The following is a 24,034-nucleotide window of genomic DNA, read 5'->3' as shown; positions in this document are numbered from 1 at the left end:
ACTAATTAGCATTTTTTCCTTCTGGGAACGGCAGAAAGGCTAATGTATTGCTGGGGTGGAAAGGATGGGTCTGAATATAGGCAAAACAGAAGTATTTAAAACGTTTCCACGAGTGATACAGCAACACAGGCAAGAATTTGAAGAAAGAAAGAAAGAAAGAAAGAAAGAAAGAAAGAAAGAAAGAAAGAAAGAAAGAAAGAAAGAAAGAAAGTTAGTTCTCTTAGAAGGTAGAGCAGTAGAAAACAAAATAATCAAACTGTCAGGATATATGATGGCAGCCCCATGCTCTAAGCAATGCCCTTTCTAGGTAGACATATCTTCCAGGAATGTAACACAGCAAAGCTCACCTGCCCAAACATGGCCACCAAGGCATGGAGGTGAAACTGGGCACAGATTGGAAGAAAAGAGGGAGATGGAAATATTGGGAAGGAGTAGAAATAAGATCAGCTGGAGGAAGCGGATGGAGTGTTTTGTTTTTTCCTTTGTTTTAAAAATTGTAGCATTGATGGGGAGCATTCTTTCTAACCCAGGACTTTGGAGCTAAATGTGCCCCTCATGCACATATTGGTTTCCTTTTTACTTTCCCCATAAAAGTCAATGATCTTGTATTTACTGGATGGATCGGTATGGAGAAAGGGAGAGGGCCTGCCAATTACAAGGGCCATAACTATAGGAATTCATACCTTCAACAAATCACACATGTTTTCTGCTTACATCTATGGCCATAGCTAAAGAACATTTTGAAAACCTAGAGATACGCCATGTCATAAGGATCTGCAAGCAAAGAGTAGTTGATTTAAGCAATCTGCAAGGTTCATGTGAACCTGGCCAAATACCAAGCCAAGAACACTACCAAATGGGGGGAAATATTTTGTTGGCAAATAGGTCAAAATCAACTAGATCCTTGGTACTAAAAAGTCAATCCATTCACCTTCCTGAAGAACAAGACATAGTTTTCCTCATCTAACATAACTTTCTGTTTCTAGCTGTATGTTCATGTCCTTTTTACACTGAGAACTAGTGAGGCTGACAAAGTTTTGCAACAGTTAGGCTCCTAATATGAACAGGGACGCGGACTTATAAAAAATATTGGGGGGGCCCGGGAAAGCTCATGAATAATAAATAAGCTCATGAATATGCAAATAAAGTGGCGCCGCCTCCTCATGAGCGAATAGGGGAGAGCGTGCTGCGCCTATTAATCAGCTCCAAAGGAAATTGGGTGGAGCTTTTGCTCGGGAGGGAGGGCAGGAGGCATGCAGCCCGCCCCTCCCTGTGCATTTTGGGCTGGGGGAGGGGCGGCGATGGCGCTCTGCTGGAGGGACGCCGGAGATTATTGGGGGGGCTCCGGCCCCCTCAAGCCCCTTGGAGTCGGCGCCTATGAATATGAATGTTGTTGGTTTGCAAAGTTGGCCTTCAGTATAAGGGTGATCAGTTCTGTCCTAAACTCAGTTCCTTTTTACCTAAGCCACGAAAGAACTCTCCACCTCTCTCCCACATAAAGGACTTTGTGTTGCAGAAAAGAAGGAGCTTTCTCTCTCTTGCTGTCTTTCTCGCACCCTTCCTCATCTTCTCATCCCTGGGGTGAGAAACATCATTAATGAAGAGATGCATGCTCTAGCAAATGTAGCTTTCACGTGGTTCTTAAAATATGTCAGGCATCCTGCAAAGACCACATTTCCCAGGAAGGTACCACACTGTCCTACTGGTGTTTAAAAAAAAATCACAGCAGTGGGATAGGGACTGCAACCTTTGCCCCTTAAGCTCAGGTGGGATAGGGAGAGCAGGAGATGTATCAGGAGGAAAACGAAGAAGGGAGCTACAGAAAGCACTGAGCAGCCACCACTGGATGCTACTACCTACAGTTGCAGAGTAAGACAGTCGGGGTGGACAGGATGGTTGGAGGAAAATGCATTCAAAACTCATGCATTCAAAACTCATGCAAAAGTAAAACAATTCAGGCATGTTGCAGTGCCTGCCTAACCACTTTCCCCCCTGACTGACAGCCCTGGGAGGCAATACTTATTTTTAGACAGTCTTTATAAAGCCACTGTGGGGTGTTTCTTCTCAGCTCCTTAAGTCATGCCACAGGCTCTTGTCATCCTGCTTCCTTTTCTGACTTGCCTGCCTCCCAGAATAAGAGAGATCAGGTGTATTTGTTTTGGAGCAGCCAAATCCTTGAAATGAGGAGGTTTGTATAGGTCACCAGGAAACTTTGCTGTCACTTATAGCTAGCTATAGGTAAAGGTAAAGGGACCCCTGACCATTAGGTCCAGTCGTGGCCGACTCTGGGGTTGCGACGCTCATCTCGCTTTATTGGCCGAGGGAGCTGGCATACAGCTTCCGGGTCATGTGGCCAGCATGACTAAGCTGCTTCTGGCGAACCAGAGCAGCGCATGGAAACGCCGTTTACCTTCCCACCAGAGCGGTACCTATTTATCTACTTGCACTTTGACGTGCTTTTGAACTGCTAGGTTGGCAGGAGCAGGGACCAAGCAACGGGAGCTCACCCCATCATGGGGATTCGAACCACTGACCTTCTGATCAGTAAGTCCTAGGCTCAGTGGTTTAACCCACAGCGCCACCCTTGTCCATAGCTAGCTATAATCTTGCCCAAATCTACTTTGCATGTGTATTTAAGAGTCTAAATGTATATTTTATGGAAAACAACCTTTGGTACTTTTTGTCATCTATGGATTTTGGTGGGGCAGGGATGGTATCTCAATGTTATCTTTGGCTAATGTGTGAGTGTGACATAAAACATGGGTTTTATGTTGATATCTTGCATTTCCTTTCATCGCTGGTACCTGACCTAAGGGAAGAGTTGTAGCTCAGGGACAGAGCATCCACTTTGCAATCAGATGGTCCTTAGTACAATCCCAGCCTGAAACCTTGGAGAACTATTGTCAGTCATAATTGTATTGTATTGATAATACTGCACTAGATGGACCACTGATTTGACTCAGTAATAGGCAACTTCCAATGCTCCTTTTTCCAAGGGCAAAGGGGCCATCCTTTGGCTAGGATGTGGCAGGTGGTCACCAGGTTCTTTCACCCTTCCTTGCTACAAGCATTGGCACTGATTCCATTGGGTGTCATCCATCAATGGCAGCTTCGCCACTGACTTCGCTGGAATGCAGATCATCCCCATTATCTTCAGAACTTCTTGCTTTGATTTGTCTCTATTGTCTCAGATCAGCCCACCTGAACAAACAAAGGGCAATTTGCATTCACTGGTTTTGGTGATTAGCTTCCTGCATTGCTTGAAAGTTTGCATTGTGTTTGCCTTTTCTGAGTGTTACTTCAATCATTATCTCTTAACTTATTCCGTGCCCATCAGTGTTATTCTTTCCAGAGAGATAATACAGTGTGCTTTTACCATACTAAAATACCAAATTAAAAGAAAAATGGAAATTGAGGAAACAAAAAGAAGGAGGGGAAACCCAAGCTGCATTATGTTATGGTGTGACACTCTACAGGTTAAAAGCTCACATGATTCAGAAGATGAAAACTGAATACCAAAGCGGAGACATTAAAAAAAACAAAAACTTAAGTAGTAAAGCCAGATGTTTAACCAAAGGCATGAAGGAATCAACCACATCTGAATTATTATTATCATTATTTGCCAGGAAACTTAATAATAAGAACAGAAAGATCAGCATTGCTTCCCACTTTAGGAGAAATATAATCATCTGTTTGAACCTTTGCAAAGTTTCTGCTGTGAAAAGAGTCTCCTCATGCATGCACGCATACTTATACAACTTATCTTTATATATTTATGTAGATTAGCTCTTCTGTAAACTTTCAATACATGCATGGATTTTTCAAGCTCTATAAACAAGAATAAAATTACAGAAACAGATAAGTGTGTGCAGAGACCAGTCATGCAACATTTAAAACTCCACCAAGGGCAATCCTAGCCATGTCTACTCAAAAGCAAGTTGTACTCCATTAAATAACCCTTAAAAGTGGTATACTGTATATGCATAAGCAACACAACCTGACGTATACATGATAAATCATACTGGGTTGCACAGAACTGCAGCTAGGGCAAATGGCCGACCCTGATGTCCTCTCATAGAATCAAAAGCAGGAAGGGACCAGCAGGGTCATCTAGTCCAACCCCCACAATACAAGAGTCTTTTGCCCAATGTGGGGCTCAAATCCGTGACCCTCTTAAGAATCTCAGGCTCTACCGACTGAACTATCCCATACTGATACAGCTTATACTCATGATATTAATAAGATTTAACAGAAGTTCAGTTATTAGGTGATTTAAATTTATATTTACATTTATATAGCCTACCTTTCCTCCAAGGTGGCAGGCGTCCTTCTCTCTCCCCTGCCCACTCCAACCTCCATTTTATTTTCACAACAACCCTGTGAGATAGTTTAGGCTGAGAGACAGTGGGTGGATCCAGACATGTCAACAAGCTCATACAGGAAAATCCGGTAGAGAAAGATGGGACTCCACAGCGCTATCTGGTGTCACAATGTTGTATCGCATATACAACACATATAAAATGCTTTTTCTTTACCAATCTAGTGGAGTCCAGTGACTGGCCCTAGGTCACCCAGTGAACTTCTTGTCTGAGTGGGGCTATGACTCCTGATTTCTCAGAACCTTCTCTGACACTAATGACTACACCACACTGCTCTGTGGTTGCTAATACTGTACATTTCCATCGCAAACCTTTGAGCTGAAAAATGTATCCACCCATTAGATGTCTGTGAAACTGAGAAATTTCAAAGCCCCCTGCATGGTTGTATTGTCATCAGAATTATTAAACAGACCACCTTCTTCACTGACTTTAGAAACCATTAATTTAGAAGTGGCTAATTAATTTCACCTTGCTTAAACCAACAGAGAGAAAGAGAGAGCTTAACAACTGCCCTCTTTAAAACAATTATCTCATTGCTTTTTGTCAGTGAGTAACTGTGGGTTTCTGGAAGGCACTGGAAGGCAATTCCAGCATCTGCACTAACTTTTGCATTAGATGTGGTCTTAACAATCCCATTCCCCCCCCCCCCATTCCCAGCTTGTCAATTTTCTTTCAAACTCACCACTCATACTAGCTCAAGGAGTTACCAAGGAAAAAACCCTCAACATGTGTGTTTAATCATGAAACACATATGGATGCACTCATATGAGTCACTATTACCCCCAATTAAAGCGACTATCATTACCAGGCAGTAATTTGGTCCCACTCCCAACAATGACAGAAGACATTCCTAATTATGAGATGCTTTTTTAGATCCTTTGCAGTCTGCTTGTTTTAAAAGTGTGTAAATATCACCTATTTTCAAAGGGAAAATGGAAAACAAATGCCTTGATTCCTGTCATTTGTGCAGCTCTGACCATCGGTCTTTTGCAGCTGCTGCACTAGTTTCATGTCTATCTGAATAAGAAGGGTTACATACAAAGTCTAGCCATAGCTATCCATGCTGTGCTAGTGGCCCATTTAGACTACGGCATGGGACTGCCCTTGAAGATTGCCCGGAATTTTCAAGATTGCTGCTGTTGATACAATTTTAACTGGAATGGGATGGTGAGAGCATATCTCACCAGTTTTGCTGGCTGCTGGTTCGCTACTAAGCATGGTTCAAAGTGCTGATGTTCAAATATAAAGTCTTCTCTGCCTAAGGGCCAAACCTGGATCCTGTATTCCATGGTTTTGAAGAAGTGTTGCCATATTTCAAAAAGTTGAGATTTTTTTTAAAAAAAACCAAAACAAAAAAAACCCCCACTGAATTCTGAAAATTCCGCCTCTACGCTATTTTCAATGGGCGAATCCCGATATATCTGGGAAATTCTGGACGTATGGCAGCCCTACACTTGTCTCCATACAGTACACTGTGAACAGAGGTCAGCCAAACATATAGGAATATAGAAAGCTGCCTTATATCTAGGCCTCAGGTGGCACAATTGGTTTGTGCATCTGGCTGGTAGCCAGAAGGCTGGTGGTTCGAGCCCACCCAGGGAAGGCTGTGAGTAGGATTCCTTCATTCCAGGGGATTGGACTAGATGACTCTCAGTGTCCCCTCAAACTCTACAGTTCTATGATTCTAAGGCAGACCACCAGTCCATCTAGCTCAATATTATCTATTCCAATCTGTGTCTATACCAGGATTTCAGACAGGGGACATTCCTAGCCCCAGGATTTGAACCTGGAACCTTCTGTATGCAAGGCTGATGTTCTACCACCGAACTTTTGTCCTCCTACCTTCATCTACAGAACTTTAAAATGGGGTGATGGTCCTCCACTGTTGTGTTTTCGGCACCCAATATTCTATTTAGCTATCATGGCTGGCAGGACCCATGTAAGTAGAATACAGGTGAAGGATAGCTTTATGACTAAGTTTGAGTGTATAGAACTGACAGAAAACATGATAGCTTGATCGGTTAGGTGGGACTTACAGAACTCCCACTTTTTCAGGCACTGGCAACCTCCGCCTTCCTTTTAAAAAAACATATGGTTCAAGTCTATGGTTTAGAAAATTTGCTGGTGCTGTCACAAAACCTATCCAGTCTGTGTCAGCAAAAGTAATATCCACAAAACATCACCAGATACTTTTCAAATGATGCCAAAATTAGTCATCGCGGCTACCTTGGAGCCATGATTGTAATATAATGGAGGAAACTGAAAGAGTTGAATGACTTAGTTCTAGCGCTCAGAGCTATTTCAAGATCCTGTAAATGTGAGAGTGGTAATGGATGTTTTCAGTGCCAGAATGTGCATCCATTTCTTCCTAATGTACCAATTTATATTTCTCGGTGAACTTTAGATTCACTGAGATTTGCTAACACTTTATACCCAACTACATTTGCTGTTTTCCTTCCGTGCTATCCAGAAAAATAACCATGTGTTTACTTTGGTTAATGCAGTCACTCCAGAACTGCGCTACTATGTCTAAGTGGGAAAGCCATGTGTGTATCTTACACCCACTATGAACCTCTATGAGATACCCATCAGGCAGAGGCCTAGTTCACATAAATCCCCCCACTTTTTTGTGGGTCAAGAATAACATGAACCAGGCCCCTTGCACACTTAGGTATACATGACTGTAGGCAGGCTGCTTCACTTGGGGGGCTGTGTGGCAGCAGGGAGGGCTTTACACTGTTCGTCACATGGCAGTGCTGCTTAAGATTGAGTGTATACATACTGTGCGTATGAAACAAACACCTTTTTAACATGCTGATGACAAAACAGTGCTGTAGAAGAAGTTTTCATGGTAAAGACTAAACAAAACTACCCCCAAAATCAAGTCAGATGCTGACATGCAGTTCTATGCACAGCTACCCTGTGTGGTGAGCCAGAAGGGTTACAGACCAGAGAGTGTCTCCCTGGGGTAGGAGTAGCCAATTTGGTGCCCTCCAGTTGTCCATGGGGTACAGCTCCCATCATCCTTGACCATGTTGGCTGGGGTTGATGAGAGTTGCAGGCCAACAAAACATCTGAAGGGCACCAGGTTGGCTACACCTAGCCAAGGAAGAAAGCATCTCAAGGTGCTGGAGTAACAGGCTTGCCACTGATTTCTTTGCCAGAAAGAGGCTATAAAGCAGGGGTCAGCAAACTTTTTCAGCAGGGGGCCGGTCCACTGTCCCTCAGACCTTGTTGGGGGGCTGGACTATATTTGGGGGGGGGGGAATGAACGAATTCCTATGCCTCACAAATAACCCAGAGATGCATTTTGAATAAAAGGACACATTCTACTCATGTAAAAACACACTGATTCCCAGACCGTCCGAGGGCCGAATTTCGAAGGCGATTGGGCCGCATCCGGCCCCTGGGCTTTAGTTTGCCTACCCATGCTATAGAGCAGTGTTTCCCAACCTTGTGCCTCCAGCTGTTTTTGAACTACAACTCCCATCATCCCTGACTAGCAAGACCAGTGGCAAGGGATGATGGGAATTGTAGTCCAAAAACAGCTGGAGGCACAAGGTTGGGAAACACTGCTATAGAGACTTCCTGTTTAGGCTGGGGCTTTGTTTAGACAACAGTAGTCTATATTATGCCTGTCTAGTTCTGACTCTCAACTTGTTCTACTGCTCTGAATTCTCATCTCTGATCTTCTGCTTGACTCTTGGTTCCTGACCTCTACTCAGTGGCCAACTATGCCTCAACCCTGATGATTTCCTTCTCCGTGTCTTCTCCTCCTGCTCCTCCCCTCCCCTGGGAACACCAAAGTAATGTCTGACATGATGTCATCATGCTATACCCCATCCCCTCATGCTACACGGGATGCTGCTTGCAGGGGTAGGGACACTCACAGTGTTGTGACATGCCATCATGTCTTTTATAATAGCACAGAATGAGAAGTACAGGACAAACAAGGCTGCTGCTTTGGTGGCAATAACATGTTCCAAACTATATCTAGTTCCAACCTCAGTTGGATACAAACCTGAATCTTTACTTTCCTTTACTTGCGTGTGTTGATTTCCAGTAAGTCGTTAAGTGGCAACTTCCCAACTTTAACACCAGCCAGAAATACAGCCCATTTACTGTACAAATGAATGCATTTTATCTTTTTGGCACTAGGCTATTTGACCTAGTTCAGGATATTATTTTACCACAGTTTGGAACATATAAGGTCTCGGTCTGATTAGGGTGGCAATCGTGACTGATTAAGTCAGCATTGGCAACAAAACAAATGAGAAACACAAGCATGGGGACTCTCAGATTGGCAGGAAAGGGAGAGGCAGACGTCCCAATCTTTAGATCATGGATATGGTTTATTTTGGACAAGAGCCATTGTGATCTGATCTCAGTTCTCATCTTATCAGAGTGGGAACAGGAAGGGATCACTTTATGGCTTATTGTTACTGTGAAGAAATGCAACGCAAAGACAAGCCTCCAAAATAATCAGGGCTTCCTGGACGTTTTTCAGATATTAAATGGAGGTACAAATAAACATGGTAGTGTGCTTATTAAGAAATATGTTAATGCCATGATAAAGGTGACATAAAGTCTGACAGAAAATGAACCTGAACTGTGTCACATATTGGTCACTATTCACATCAGTGGCCTTAGCTTTCACTACTCTAAGGAAAATTAGATTACCGTGGATTACCACTGATAAATTATTTTTGCAGTTCCACAAAGTATTCTATAGCACAGACGTATGTATATGCACTTTACTTTATTCAAATGCACTGGGTGGAGGTTATCTACAGCCGTATCAGTAACAGATCGTCATCAGTGCACAGTCATGTAGTAATAAGGCAACCTTTACCTCTTTTCTACTTTGCCACACTTCATATCACTAACAAAAGAAAATACCCACCAGCTCATGGCTAGATGCTACAGATAACAGGGAGTAATGTGTGTACTATGGTAAGCCACTACGGCAAATGGTCATTTTGACTGACACACTGTAGAGGCTAATCACAAAACATTGTAACCACTTAGAATTGTAACCATTTAGCTAACATTAATTACCGTATTTTTCGCCCTATAGGACGCACTTTTCCCCCTCCAAAAATGAAGGGGAAATCTGTGTGCGTTCTATGGGGTGAATACAGGCTTTCGCTGAAGCTTGGAGAGCGAGAGGAGTCGGTGCGCACCGACCCCTCTCGCTCTCCAGGCTTCAGGAAGCTATCAGCAAGCCTGGGGAGCCTGCGGGAGTTCCCGCAGGGCTCCCTACGCTGCGGATAGCAGCCTGCCGCCCAGCGCGCAGGGCGCCCTGAAGCAGAGTGCCCCGTGCGCCGGACAGACATCGGCCAGCCCCACAAGCTCGGGGGACAGTGGGGAGGCGCAGCGCCGCCATCCCGCTGTTCCTCGACCTGGTTTAGAGGCTAGCGCTGGGGAGAAGCGTGCTTCTCCCCAGCACCAGCCCCACAAGCTCGGGGGACAGCGGGGAGGTGGAGCGCCGCCATACCGCTGTTCCCTGACCTGGTTTGGTTTCCCCGACCTGGTTTTTTGGGGGGAAATAAAGGGGGGAATTTCCTTTATTTCCCCCCAAAAAAACTAGCTGCGTCCTATGGGACGGAGCGTCCTATGGGACGAAAAATATGGTAACAAATAGCTCATGAACAGATCTGCATATCTGTCAGATACTCCCTCTACACAGTTCATGAGAAATTGTGTTATATATTGAGAGGATATCCCATAATGCATAGAAATGTCACAACAGATAGTATGTTCCAAATTCAACAGTATATGGAGATTGACTTAACTTTCTATAAGCAACTTGCTTGTCACTAGGTTTACTAGCAACATTATTTTTAAAAGGCCATCATTTAGCATTTTGACCAGATATTTATAACCAGGTGAATAGTTTCTCAGACTGAACATCTCTAATGAAGATGTATAGCACTGGCCAGATTCCATACAACAGTATGGCTAACCTATAGCCCTACAGATGTTGGTGGCTCCAACTTCCATCAGTCCCAGTCAGCATAAGCAGTGGTCAAGGGTAGATGGGACTTGTAGTCAAACCTCCAACCTCTGGAGGGCCACATATTAGCAACCTCTATGGTAAGACATAAGCCATGGTTTACTGTACATCATGCTCAGGGACCAAATGTGCCCCACCATGCCTCACTATCCAGCCATCAGGACTCTGCCCAGGCCATACCCCACTCATAGGCCATACTCTGCACCCTCCTCTGGTGGTTTTACTAGGATGATGTGTGAACTGGGCCACTGTGAACAATCTATGAAGGAAAGTAGAGTGGATAGGAATACAATAATGAAAGTTCTACAAAAACAAACAATTATTCATGCTTGTTTTTTAAAATATATATATAATGCAGACGTTAAACTTCTCACTCTGAGAAATAGTTCTAATAAAACAATAGGCCACAATGGAACAAAGACTTGACCATTGATTGAGGCCACTCACTGAGAATTGAGTCGATAGTTTTGAAGATTAGAGCTATGTTTGACATCATACAAGGCAGGCAAAACCAATATTCTGCTCTATTTCTTTTGAAACATTTAATGTTATGAATACAAAATCTGATTTATCGGTTTTGAATACAAAATCTTACCTTCTGATAACTTGGGGGAAGTCTGAACAGAGTTGGGATCTATGTCCTCTTCAGATGTGTAATGATAAAGAGTCTGAGGCTGTTTTAAGGATATCCTATTGTTGTCTTCTTTCAGTGCAATGGGAGATGGTTGTGTTGGATTGAACTTGACCTTGGGGAACTGAATTTCCTCATTTTCCTCCTGCAAAGAGTTTAGCCCATGCGATTGAGTCATATTGGACTCTTGTAAGACCAACAACCTGTTTTCTTTCTGCTTGTTGTCTTTCTTCATGTTTAACTTGATTTTGAAGCGGGCATTTTCTTCTTGTTCATTCCTCTCCTTGTTGGCTGGCTTTCTCCTTTCCACATCTGCCATATTTCTGGGCCTCTCAGTTGTAACCGCAGCTTGTTCCTTTCTAACGCTGTTTGCAATGGTTGTTCGATGATGCCTTTGCCGTGCTTTGGGGGTTGATACTGTGCTTGTCGTATAAATCCTTTCCTCACTCTTTTCAGTGGCGCGACTAGTTTCAGGGTACTGCAGAACACGAGCAACTGTGGTCGTGGGTGGCAGAGCTTCTGTCGTTGAAGCAGGATGAGTTAATGACGGAGGAGTAACACTGCTGCTTGCGAGGTAATCATAATCCTCACTTTGCTCTTGGCCCATGCTCTCTTGCTCTGTATGAGCCGAATAACTGTAGAACTTCTTAGGTGGCTCTACCTGAGTGGTGTCTCCTTCTGGTGCCTCCTGGTCATAACTGTAGGAATCATCATAGTGCCGTTCTGGTTCGGTGTCCCCGGTATCGGATGGGCTATGAGGGTTTAATGTGGATTCATTACAGTCTGGGAGCAGGTAGCACATGAGATCCCCTCCCGAATTGGGGCAGTGGCAAACCTTGCACGGAGGCATGTGGAACGTGTGTCCTGCTGCGTATTTCTGCTCTTCATGGAGGCAGCCGATTCTCCCGCACTGAGGGCACCCGTCCGCGGGCAGCACGGCATCGATGCAGTTGGGCGGAAGGTCTGGACAGAGCATAAACTGGCAGCTGATTTTGCCGCCCCCTTTGGGACAGGAACATTCTGTGCTTCCAAAGTCGACATAGTAAGACTGCCCTTCGGGGACCTTGCCGTTGATAAAACCGACATTCACGCAGTCATAGTACTGATAGCCTTCACAGGTGCAGCCATGCTGGAGACAAGAGGCGCAGCACTCGTCCGGCTCAAGCACTTCCTCAATGCAATTTTCCAGCTGCTTACACTCCACACCTGTGCAATCCTTCTGAGCTTTGGAGATGCCAATCCAAATAAGCAGCAAGAGGGCTGTGTTCAGCGAGCAGAAATGTAGCACTCGGTGCCTATCCATAATCTTCCAAAACAAGTGCGGCAAAAATCCAGCCTTTTATTGTGTTCGTTCTTTCTCTCTCGTGCGTTTTCCCCCTTTGGAATTTCTGCTCACTCAGCTCCTGGTCAGAAATATTTCCCTGGATTCTGTTTTGCAACTAGAGCCTAGGTTTATGAAAGAGAACTTTGTTAAAGGCTATACTCTGCACATATCCTGTTAGACATTAGAGATAGTTTTAAAATGGGATAAAATTCCAACATCTGGAAAGCTACATATAAAATTAATCATAATATCTCGTCCAAGCGCTATAGACACCCAATTCCAAGATGCATGTTTTTCATTTCTCTGTCTTTTGCCTCCCCTCACTACCCCTTAAAAAAAGAAGAAACAAGAAAGTGGCCTTTTTATCTATTCATAAAATATACACATAGTAAAATAAAAGACAATATTTTGAAAACATTTGGTATTTATTTATTTATTTTAGAAGCCTTGGGTTTTTTTTTAAAAAAAAATAATAGTTGGCAGACAAATACACAGTTCTTTCTTCTTCAGTTTTAACATTCCTATATTTGATCATGGAATGTATTTATGGTGTCTATAATTTTGCTTTTGTATACTGTATTTTACTTTGTGGAAACTGCCTTGTGTGTGAAGGCTTTTGCCCTGGAAGGCTGCCTGTGTGTGTGTGTGTGTGTGTGTGTGTGTGTGTGTGTATCAATTTGAAGCAGTTTCTCAAGTTGATACACACACACATTAAATTTCAAATTAAACTTCAGATGGGGGAGGGGTGAACATACTATATTTTGATCCCTTTGGAATCTGAATTTGACAGTCTTAAGGACTGCTTGATTCCTTAGTTCCCTGTCAGTAGGCCTCCCATGGCACAGACATGCAACTCATATCCACCAGGAACCACACATTCATTATTATTGGTCTAGTGCTGAGGAACTCCTTCCTGGCTGAGTTAAGATAGACCACCTCTTAGCTGAACTTCTGGCACTTGGTGGAGACCTTTGTATTTCAAAAGGCACCTCAAGAAAGTTTTTATGGTTTATTTTAACTGATTTTATCTATATTGCATCTTTTGCAACCTTACTGTACACTGCTTATAGAGTATGGAATTAAGCTGCATATTAACTGTTGAAATGAAATCAATAATAATTCTCCCAGTGGCATCACTGAGAGCACAGTGAACTCCAGTCCTAGAAAGGGATGATTGCAGTGTGTGAGGTGGGATGCCACTGTTGCACTGGAGCTCAACAGGAAAGGTACTAAGTAGAGAAATACAGTAGCAAAGCATCTGTCATGACCCAGGAATGGTACCATACTTCCCAAACCACAACTGTAATGGTCTCACCCCAAAAACAATGTTTTCCACGGTGAAAACTAATCATTTTTCTTGAGTCTATTCAGAATCTTACTGGGAGATGTTTAGCAGCCATACGTTGTGTTTATAAATATATTTGATATTATGAGTTTCTGCACTAATGGGAAAGGAAAGTAACTACAGCCCTAGAAATGAAACAACAGTGTCACAATGTGTTCCCAGAGCAGCTCAAAACAAGGAGAAACAAGGAGAAGAGGGTTGTCCATGCGGACTATGAATTCCAAACAAGAGCTCCTGGAGCTCACAACATCTGCAACTCAAGTGCAAGAAAAGCCAGCCTCCTTTAGGTGTTACAGTCTCACCATAGACAGCAGAAGCAGGAGTTAACTGCACAACTGCTTCCCCTGATTCGCCATAAATTTTGAACTACTTCTTCAAGAAGTTTGCATTAGTCTTTCTTTTTTACCTTAAAAATACTGAATTCACCACAGCAGTATTCATCATTTGATGAAATGAGTCCAGGTTGCATTAATCATTTCAAACCCTGCTCCATCTTATTGCCAGAAAGAGCTGTTGTCTTTTTCAGCAACTTGACCAGCAATACAACATTATGAAATAATGTTTTGGGCACGCAATCCATTTAATAGAATCATAGAATTGTAGAGTTGGAAGGGTCATCTAGCCCAACTCCCTGCAATGCAGGAATCTCAACAAAAGCATCCATGGCAGATGGGCATCCCGCCTCTGCTTTTAAACCTCCAAGAGGTGTTATGTGTTGCAAGTCTTGAGACCTGGGTGACCTCTTCTGGACGGGGTTGTACACCCAATGGAAAGGGCAAGTCTGTAGCTTGTAGGGTGCTCATGGGGTGTTTGGACATGGAGGTGAGTCAGGGTGGGAAGATTAGGAGTTGCCTGCATGCTGCTTATCGCACATAATTCTTCTCTCTGCTATACACACCCCTCTATCTTCTTTAAACCATCCTACTTCTCCCTACAGATTCAATGCAGCCTCTCCATCCTGGCCTGTGCCCTTCCCCAATCCTATCACACCACACACCCCAAAAGCCACCCATCCCTGCATCCTGTTTCCCAAAGTGCCTAGCCAGATCCCTCTGGGGAATTCCAGAAGACACACAGGCAACAAGACATAGAACCTAAGAGCCATGTTGGTTTACAGGGCTAATTCCCCTCCTTCTGCTTCTCTTTCTTTTAATATGTGTTTCTAATCTGTTTTTTATTTTTAATTAGCTGCAGATTTTTTGTATATATTCATTCTTTGGTTTTATTGTTACATTGTTCTCTTGTTAATTATATGTGGCTTTTCTTGGTGTCAACCTCATCATTTTACAGAAAGGGTGGAGTAGGAATGTAATAAGTAGATCTGGAACTTATTCTAAGGGTTTGACTCAAATAAAACGAAGAAGAAAATAAAAATGGAAACGCCAAAACCTTGTAACAATACATTGTAATTTTGCTATGAGCCATGTTTTCCACTGTTGTATAGAAAGGCAACAGCTGAAAGTATGCTTGGAATTAAAATACAATGTGTTTGAGAAAGAAAGTAGGCACACTGACCACTTGGGCTGCCTCAACATGTTCATCCAACATCAGTGCAACGTCTGATGCTTCCCCTTTCACTATCAGTTTTTGCTTCTGTTTACCTGAACATGCAAGATATCTTGGGGAAGGCCATTACTCCACTGCAACACTGGAGCTTGAACTGAACAGACTTACAAATTCTTGCAGCATTTCCTGCTTTTCTCATTTTCAACAATCCATAATAGGAGTAAGTAATTCTGAATCTGATTTGTACAGACTCTTTGGTGCAAGTGCCCATATTCCAGTGGCCATCTTATTGAATTATTCAAATGATACTGGTGAACAAAAACTGTTCCATGAAGCCTAAGGGCAAGAGGATTCCCTCTTCATAAACATTTCCTGAGTTGTCTGAATATAGGGTGATTATATGAAACATGTCTTTGGATTTGTTGTTGTTGTTGTTTAGTCGTTTAGTCGTGTCCGACTCTTCGTGACCCCATGGACCAGAGCACGCCAGGCACCTCTGTCCTCCACTACCTCCCGCAATTTGGTCAAACTCGTGCTGGTAACCTCGATAACACTATCCAACCATCTCGTCCTCTGTCGCCCCCTTCTCCTTGTGCCCTCCATCTTTCCCAGCATCAGTGTCTTCTCCAGGGAGTCTTCTCTTCTCATGAGGTGGCCAAAGTACTGGAGCCTCAGCTTCACGATCTGTCCTTCCAGTGAGCACTCAGGTCTGATTTCCTTAAGAATGGATGCATTTGATCTTCTTGCCGTCCATGGGACTCTCAAGAGTCTCCTCCAGCACCATAATTCAAAAGCATCAATTCTTCGGCGATCAGCCTTCTTTATGGTCCAGCTCTCACTTCCATACATCACTACTGGGAAGACCATGGCTTTAACTATACGGACCTTTGTTGGCAAGGTGACATCTCTACTTCTCAAGATGCTGTCTAGGCCTGTCATTGCCCTTCTCCCAAGAAGCAGGCGTCTTTTAATTTCGTGGCTGCTGTCACCATCTGCAGTGATCATGGAGCCCAAGAAAGTAAAATCTCTCACTGCCTCCATTTCTTCCCCTTCTATTTGCCAGGAGGTGATGGGACCAGTGGCCATGATCTTCGTTTTTTTGATATTGAGCTTCAGACCATATTTTGCGCTCTCCTCTTTCACCCTCATTAAAAGGTTCTTTAATTCCTCCTCACTTTCTGCCATCAAGGTTGTGTCATCTGCATATCTGAGGTTGTTGATATTTCTTCCGGCAATCTTAATTCCAGTTTGGGATTCATCCAGCCCAGCCTTTCGCATGATGTATTCTGCATATAAATTAAATAAGCAGGGAGACAAAATACAGCCTTGTCGTACTCCTTTCCCAATTTTGAACCAATCAGTTGTTCCATATCCAGTTCTAACTGTAGCTTCTTGTCCCACATAGAGATTTCTCAGGAGACAGATGAGGTGATCAGGCACTCCCATTTCTTTAAGTACTTGCCATAGTTTGCTGTGGTCGACACAGTCAAAGGCTTTTGCATAGTCAATGAAGCAGAAGTAGATGTCTTTCTGGAACTCTCTAGCTTTCTCCATAATCCAGCGCATGTTTGCAATTTGGTCTCTGGTTCCTCTGCCTCTTCTAAATCCAGCTTGCGCTTCTGGGAGTTCTCGATCCACATACTGCTTGAGCCTTCCTTGTAGAATTTTAAGCATAACCTTGCTAGCGTGTGAAATGAGTGCAATTGTGCGGTAGTTGGAGCATTCTTTTGCACTGCCCTTCTTTGGGATTGGGATGTAGACTGATCTTCTCCAATCTTCTGGCCACTGCTGAGTTTTCCAAATTTGCTGGCATATTGAGTGTAGCACCTTAACAGCATCATCTTTTAAAATTTTAAATAGTTCAGCTGGAATACCATCACTTCCACTGGCCTTGTTATTTGCAGTGCTTTCTAAGGCCCATTTGACTTCACTTTCCAGGATGTCTGGCTCAAGGTCAGCAACCACACTACCTGGGGTGTACGAGGCATCCATTTCTTTCTGGTATAGTTCCTCTGTGTATTCTTGCCACCTCTTCTTGATGTCTTCTGCTTCTGTTAGGTCCTTTCCACTTTTGTCTTTTATTATGGTAATCTTTGTACGAAATGTTCCTTTCATATCTCCAATTTTCTTGAACAGATCTCTGGTTCTTCCCATTCTGTTGTTTTCCTCTATTTGTTTGCATTGCTCATTTAAGAAGGCCTTCTTGTCTCTCCTTGCTGTTCTTTGGAAATCTGCATTCAATTTCCTGTATCTTTCACTATCTCCCTCACATTTTGCTTGCCTTCTCTCCTCCGCTATTTGTAAGGCCTCGTTGGACAGCCACTTTGCTTTCTTGCATTTCCTTTTCATTGGGATGGTTTTCGTTGCTGCCTCCTGTACAATGTTACGAGCCTCCATCCATAGTTCTTCAGGCACTCTGTCCACCAAATCTAAATCCTTAAACCTGTTCGTCACTTCCACTGTGTATTCATAAGGGATTTGACTTAGATTGTATCTTACCGGCCCAGTGGTTTTTCCTACTTTCTTCAATTTAAGCTTGAATTTTGCTATAAGAAGCTGATGATCTGAGCCACAGTCAGCTCCAGGTCTTGTTTTTGCTGACTGTATAGAGCTTCTCCATCTTTGGCTGCAGAGAATATAATCAATCTGATTTCGATGCTGCCCATCTGGTGATGTCCATGTGTAGAGTCGTCTCTTGTGTTGTTGGAAAAGCGTGTTTGTGATGACCAGCTTGTTCTCTTGACAGAACTCTATTAGCCTTTGCCCTGCTTCGTTTTGATTTCCAAGGCCAAACTTGCCAGTTGTTCCTTTTATCTCTTGATTCCCTACTTTAGCATTCCAGTCCCCTATAATGAGAAGAACATCCTTCTTTGGTGTCACTTCTATAAGGTGTTGTAAGTCTTCATAGAATTGGTCAATTTCAGTTTCTTCAGCACCAGTAGTTGGGGCATAAACTTGGATTACTGTGATGTTAAAAGGTCTGCCTTGGATTCGTATCGAGATCATTCTATCATTTTTGAGATTGCATCCCAGTACAGCTTTCGCCACTCTTTTGTTGACTATGAGGGCCACTCCATTTCTTTTACGGGTTTCTTGCCCACAGTAGTAGATGTGATGGTCATCCGAACTGAATTCGCCCATTCCCGTCCATTTTAGTTCACTGATGCCCAGGATGTCAATATTTATTCTTGCCATCTCATTTTTGACCACCTCCAACTTACCCAGATTCATGGTTCTTACATTCCAGGTTCCTATGCAATATTTTTCTTTACAGCATTGGACTTTCCTTTCGCTTCCAGGCATATCCGCAACTGAGCGTCCTTTCGGCTTTGGCCCAGCCGCTTCATCAGCTCTGGATCTACTTGTACTTGCCCTCCGCTCTTCCCCAGTAGCATGTTGGACGCCTTCCGACCTGAGGGGCTCATCTTCCAGCGTCATAACTTTTATATGCCTGTTGTCTTTGTCCATGGAGTTTTCTTGGCAAGGATACTGGAGTGGCTTGCCGGTTCCTCCTCCAGGTGGATCACGTTTGGTCAAAACTCTCCACTATGACCTGTTCATCTTGTGTGCCCTGCTCGGCATAGTTCATAGCTTCTCTGAGTTCTTCAAGCCCCTTCGCCACGGCAAGGCAGTGATCCATGAAGGGGATCTTTGGATTTAAATGATGTCAGTTTATGCCATTTTTTGCCCTCAAACAATGCTTGCTATTCCTGCTTAGAATCTTCTGCTGTCTTTGTCAGGAGTCTAATTCTGATCCATCTCAAGCAAGCAGTTTATCCTCTACATTATATAGGATAATTACTGCATAATTATTGCAGTTGCCAGTTGTTCGTTCATGTTCTGAAAAGCACTTCAGTTACCTCTGACAGTGTGGTTTGGTAAAAATGCCAAGAATATTCTCACACTAATTTATGATGAGCTCACACATTTCCGGATTGTGAGGGTGTGAAAGGAAGCACTTATCTAATGGTAGGAACAGACTTTCTGAAGTTGTAGGTTTTATATATTTTGAACATGATTCCCCTATTACTTCTTTTTGTTCAAAACATGTTTTCATACTGATCTGGCCCACCTCAATTCCCTTTGTGCTTTGAAATTTTGAGGTTGCTTTTTGTACCAAAGTCAAATGAAACTAGCAAGTTTGGGCAATTCTATGGTGGTAAAAACAGAGAATATAATACTTGTGCTATACACTATATATTTTTCAAATAATTATATGTTGTAGAACACTTTCTATTCTATATATTTATTGACCTGGGTTCACACTTAACACTGAAACATTGTTCATTTAGTGAAGGTGTGATTTGTTTGAATATCTGAACCCTGTCTGACAGACAAACCACAGTTTGTTTCCAGCAATAATCCATGATGTGAAGCCATAATTTCCTGTTGGCTTATGAATCATGGCTTATTTTAACTATGGTTCAGCATTACATCCCAACCCAGGAACCTTGTTAACCATGGTCTGTTTTGAGTACCCCACTGCACATACAGTGGTACCTCGGGTTAAGTACTTAATTTGTTACGGAGGTCCGTTCTTAACCTGAAACTGTTCTTAACTTGAAGACCACTTTAGCTAATGGGGCCTCCCGCTGCCGCCACACCGCCAGAGCACGATTTCTGTTCTCATCCTGAGGCAAAGTTCTTAACCTAAAGCACTGTTTCTGGGTTAGCGGAGTCTGTAACCTGAAGCGTATGTAACCTGAAGCGTATGTAACCCGAGGTACCACTGTACTTGCAAATCTACAGAGGCATGAGGCAAGAACAGCTGGAAAACAAAGTAACTTTGAAGAAACAAACTATGGCTTGTTTGATCATCTGTGAGACAGCTCTGAGGTTTATTCAATAAACCATGGGTTAAACAAAACGTGGCTTAGAATTATATGCAAACTCACTCATTATCTTGTCAGCCTAACTTTGTGACTATGCTAACAGTGAACAGAGACCTCTATTTCCATGCCCACTTAAAAATTGTATAGCCCATCACAATTAAACAGAACATTCATAGTGATAAGGAAATCTGAAAAACAAAAGAAACCACCAGCTGTGGGGAAAACATTCTTTTGAAGCGAAGAACACTGATTGGTGAGCAAAGCAGAAAAGTATAGCAATCTAAAAGGAGGAGGGAAAGGAAGGCTGAAAAACAATGGAAGAAATTGGCATATGGGCTTGCTGTCCTAGACAGTAGAAACAAAACTGCTTTCATGGCAGTAATAATTTTTGAAACACACACAATAGGGGCTGATTCTGCATCTTTTGTTTATGTGTCTGTTGTGATTATGTGGCTTACAAATATGTTCACTTTAATTTTATAATTGGGGTTTATACGAGAATGGTAAGTAAATAGGTGTTTGCTTGTCTGGATGCACATGCAAATTTATGTGAAAGAGTTTTAAGGAAGTATGCTGGTAATCCTGTTAGGTTTACAGTTTTCCAGAAATACACACACACACACACACACACACACGTTCAATATCATACACACGCAACCCCCCTCCCAGTGTTTCCATGTGCTCTGGCACTCATCATGGTGTTCCATGCACCAGAAGCAGTTTAATCATGCTGGCCACATGACCCAGAAAAGCTGTCTGTGGACAAATGCCAGCCCCCTCAGCCTGAAAGCAGAGATGAGTGCTGCACCCCATAGCCAAATTCGACTGGACTTAGTTGTCCAGAGGTCCCTTTGCCTTTTACCTTTTTACCTGCATATATAGAAAAGATAAATATCATGGACAACTTGAGTATGCAAGGGAGTATGAATGTGCTTAGTTCCAGTATTTCAGGCTTATGTGGCAAATTTTGAGTAGAAAAATGGAGCCATTTAGTAATTATGACCTTAAAATACAATGTTCATCTAATTTCATTATCCTCCTTATTTCTCCTTCAGGACTTACACGCCTGCTTGCTATCTGTGAACTTGCCTGCCGTGCCTTCAGTTCAGAGTGCGGCCTACATTCTTTTTCTGCTGGGAACTTCTGAAGAGAATGGAAAACGTAAATGTAAAATAAATAGCATTCTTCTGCCACTAGAAATATTATCTTTAGAGCCGGCTTTTAAATAAATCTTTCCCCCCCCCCCTTTCTTTTAGTGCTTAACTTGGTAATATATTATTTGAATGTTACTCCAGCATCTATGAATAGCCAGTTGTTATACCAGGGTTGGTTGGGGGAATGTGTCACTGGAAAGATCATACACCTGGGCTATTCTCATGAGACCCTTCCTTTTCCTCTCCCTTGCACTATTCTAATTAAACACATATTTTCAGCCACAGAAAAATCAAGTTTGTGTTTTGACTGGGCCTCTCGCACTCATGTGGACATGCTGTTATCCTTAGCACTGTTCTGGTAGGATTTTACCTGGTGGGTTCTTACTGAAATGAATAAAACTGCATGGAAGATAGATATAGCTATATAGATATTAATAATAGATGCTATAGATATTCACTGCTAAGTTTTGAAAAGCCACAAATTAGTCAATGGATTGTGAAGGTGAGAGATGTAGAAACAGAAGGGCTGAGTTGTAGTCCTGCCAAACGGCATATAAATTTCCTTGTGCAGTGTGCAGGATACCCTACAACTGAAGGTAAGAGCTGCATTTCCAGTCTAAATCCAAGATTTCACGGCATTCTCTCACTGGAAACAGACAAAATCTTGGACGTACAAATCTGGATTAAGATCAACTGTCAAACAGGCCCATTGAAACCTGCCATTTTCAAAGGAGCTTGCTCAGAATTTGACTTTTGAAGTAAAATATTGGGATCCTTTCTATTTTGATGTCAGCATTTCTAGTTGGTTCTAAAATGACACGCAGATCATGCCAGGGGGAGGCGGGGGAGACAGGTTTTGGGGGTGGTGTTGAGGGACGGTTCTGGAAAACGTTCTAGCTCACATAGCACAAAGCCATGGTTTAGCATTATGAGGATAAGGCTAGGCTAACCTGAGGTTCCATGAATTTCCCTTTCTGCCTCTGGTGCAGCCACAAAGTATAGGAATTTCTGCATTTCATCAGAACCCTGAACAGTGGCTAATCATATTAACCATAGTTTGGCTTTCTATTAAGTTTTTGCCTAGCACCTTGGCTAATTCAAGGAGAACCTAGAGTCCTGTTGATAGAGGAACTTCCACCTATCAAGGAACAGCCAGTTCTTGAGTTGTTGGAGATGGGGACCCAGCCATCATTAATCCTCTTTTTCGAAGCAAGCTTTGCTTAAACATGATTCCTGTATATTCCCTAAAGGACATTTTTGGATTCCACATGGTGACCAAGTGCAAACTCAATGGCTTCAACACCAGCAGCCCTTCCATTGCTGTTTACCATCAGCCTGATCAAAAAACAAAAACCTCTGGAACTAATGCTAATCCTTTACATTATTAGTTGCAAATGATGAGGATATTAGTGATCAGTCAATGAGCCACGGGAAATCTCAGTTTTGATCCCAGTTATCCTGGCTCGACAAGCTGCCCAGGCTGAATGCTAGGAATATGTCAAAGCTGTAGGACCCCTCCCCCATGACTATCTGATCTCTTTAAACCACACTTTTTTTGTTATCAAGATTCCCCCTGGCTAGGACATGGTAAATTTAGATGGGGACGAATAAACACCAGCCTTCGTCATTATGTACTGAGGCCATGATGGATTACGAACTAATTAAAATTCCTTCAATATCCCGATTGTATATATTAGCATATCATATGCTGAAACAAATCAGCATACAGCCTGGGAACTTATTTACTTACTTAGAGTCTCCAAGTTCATTATTCATCTTTGTAACTGAAACAAAAAACAAATTATGTAGTTCAGCATATTCCTGGTGCCCATAATTACATAAAAATACATCACATGCAACATTTACAAGGGTGGGACGGAAAATTCTACAATATGCATAGGAAGATGCAGCCAACATAGAGATCTCCATGCTCACAACTGGCACAATTTTTCAACAATTTTACATGCTGAACCAAGTAAAAAATAGTGAAACAATGTTAACATGCAAGAAAACCTGTAGTCAAAGGTCATCATAGGGGTCAAATCGATTATAAAGGTAAAAGTAAAGGTACCCCTGCCCGTACGGGCCAGTCTTGACAGACTCTAGGGTTGTGCGCCCATCTCACTTAAGAGGCCAGGGGCCAGCGCTGTCCGGAGACACTTCCGGGTCACGTGGCCAGCGTGACAAAGCTGCATCTGGCGAGCCAGAGCCGCACACGGAAACGCCGTTTACCTTCCCGCTAGTAAGCGGTCCCTATTTATCTACTTGCCCCCGGGGGTGCTTTCGAACTGCTAGGTTGGCAGGCGCTGGGACCGAACAGCGGGAGCGCACCCCGCCGCGGGGATTCGAACTGCCGACCTTTCGATCGGCAAGCCCTAGGCGCTGAGGCTTTTACCCACAGCGCCACCCGCATCCCATGAAATCGATTATAGTACTTTGTAAAAAGGAGACAGATTTGCAACCAATCAAAAATGGGGGAGGGGGGCCTGAGTTGCAGCCTGTAGGAATGCATTTGGGAAAGAATTTGGTTTAATTGAACTGGTCCATATACTAGGACATGGCAACCTAAGGTCTGTGGGCCGGATGCGGCCCAATCGCCTTCTCAAACCGGCCCACAGACGGTCCGGGAATCAGTGTGTTTTTACATTAGTAAAATGTGTCCTTTTATTTAAGATGCATCTCTGGGTTATTTGTGGGGCCTGCCTGGTGTTTTTATATGAGTAGAATGTGTGCTTTTATTTAAAATGCATTTCTGGGTTAGTTGGGGGCATATAAAATGATATTTATATGATAAAGTTGATATTTCCCCCCCAAAAAATATAGTCCGGCCCCCCACAATGTCTGAGG

At 43.0% G+C, this 24,034-nt stretch overlaps 1 protein-coding gene across 9 annotated transcripts in view; it reads right to left on the bottom strand.

The window, feature by feature from the left end:
* Window positions 1-24,034, bottom strand: part of FBLN2 (fibulin 2) — a 143,366-nt gene that overhangs the window by 88,649 nt on the left and 30,683 nt on the right. For 3 of the 9 annotated variants that reach the window (XM_077924871.1, XM_077924879.1, XM_077924872.1), the window contains exons 2-4: window positions 22,938-22,971; window positions 21,096-21,176; window positions 10,991-12,472 (exon numbers count right to left, since the gene is read on the bottom strand). In XM_077924871.1, the coding sequence (XP_077780997.1) occupies window positions 10,991-12,329 (1,339 nt within the window). In that variant the 5' untranslated portion in view covers window positions 12,330-12,472; window positions 21,096-21,176; window positions 22,938-22,971. The remainder of the gene's footprint in view (window positions 1-10,990; window positions 12,473-21,095; window positions 21,177-22,937; window positions 22,972-24,034) is intronic. The other 6 variants (XM_077924873.1, XM_077924876.1, XM_077924877.1 and 3 more) reach the window with 4 other exon arrangements.

Source organism: Podarcis muralis, chromosome 2 (genome assembly GCF_964188315.1).
Source record: "Podarcis muralis chromosome 2, rPodMur119.hap1.1, whole genome shotgun sequence".
Classification (NCBI taxonomy): Eukaryota; Metazoa; Chordata; class Lepidosauria; order Squamata; family Lacertidae; genus Podarcis; species Podarcis muralis.
The sequence above is the reverse complement of the archived record's forward strand: the minus strand, read 5'-3'. Positions and strand labels throughout refer to the sequence as shown.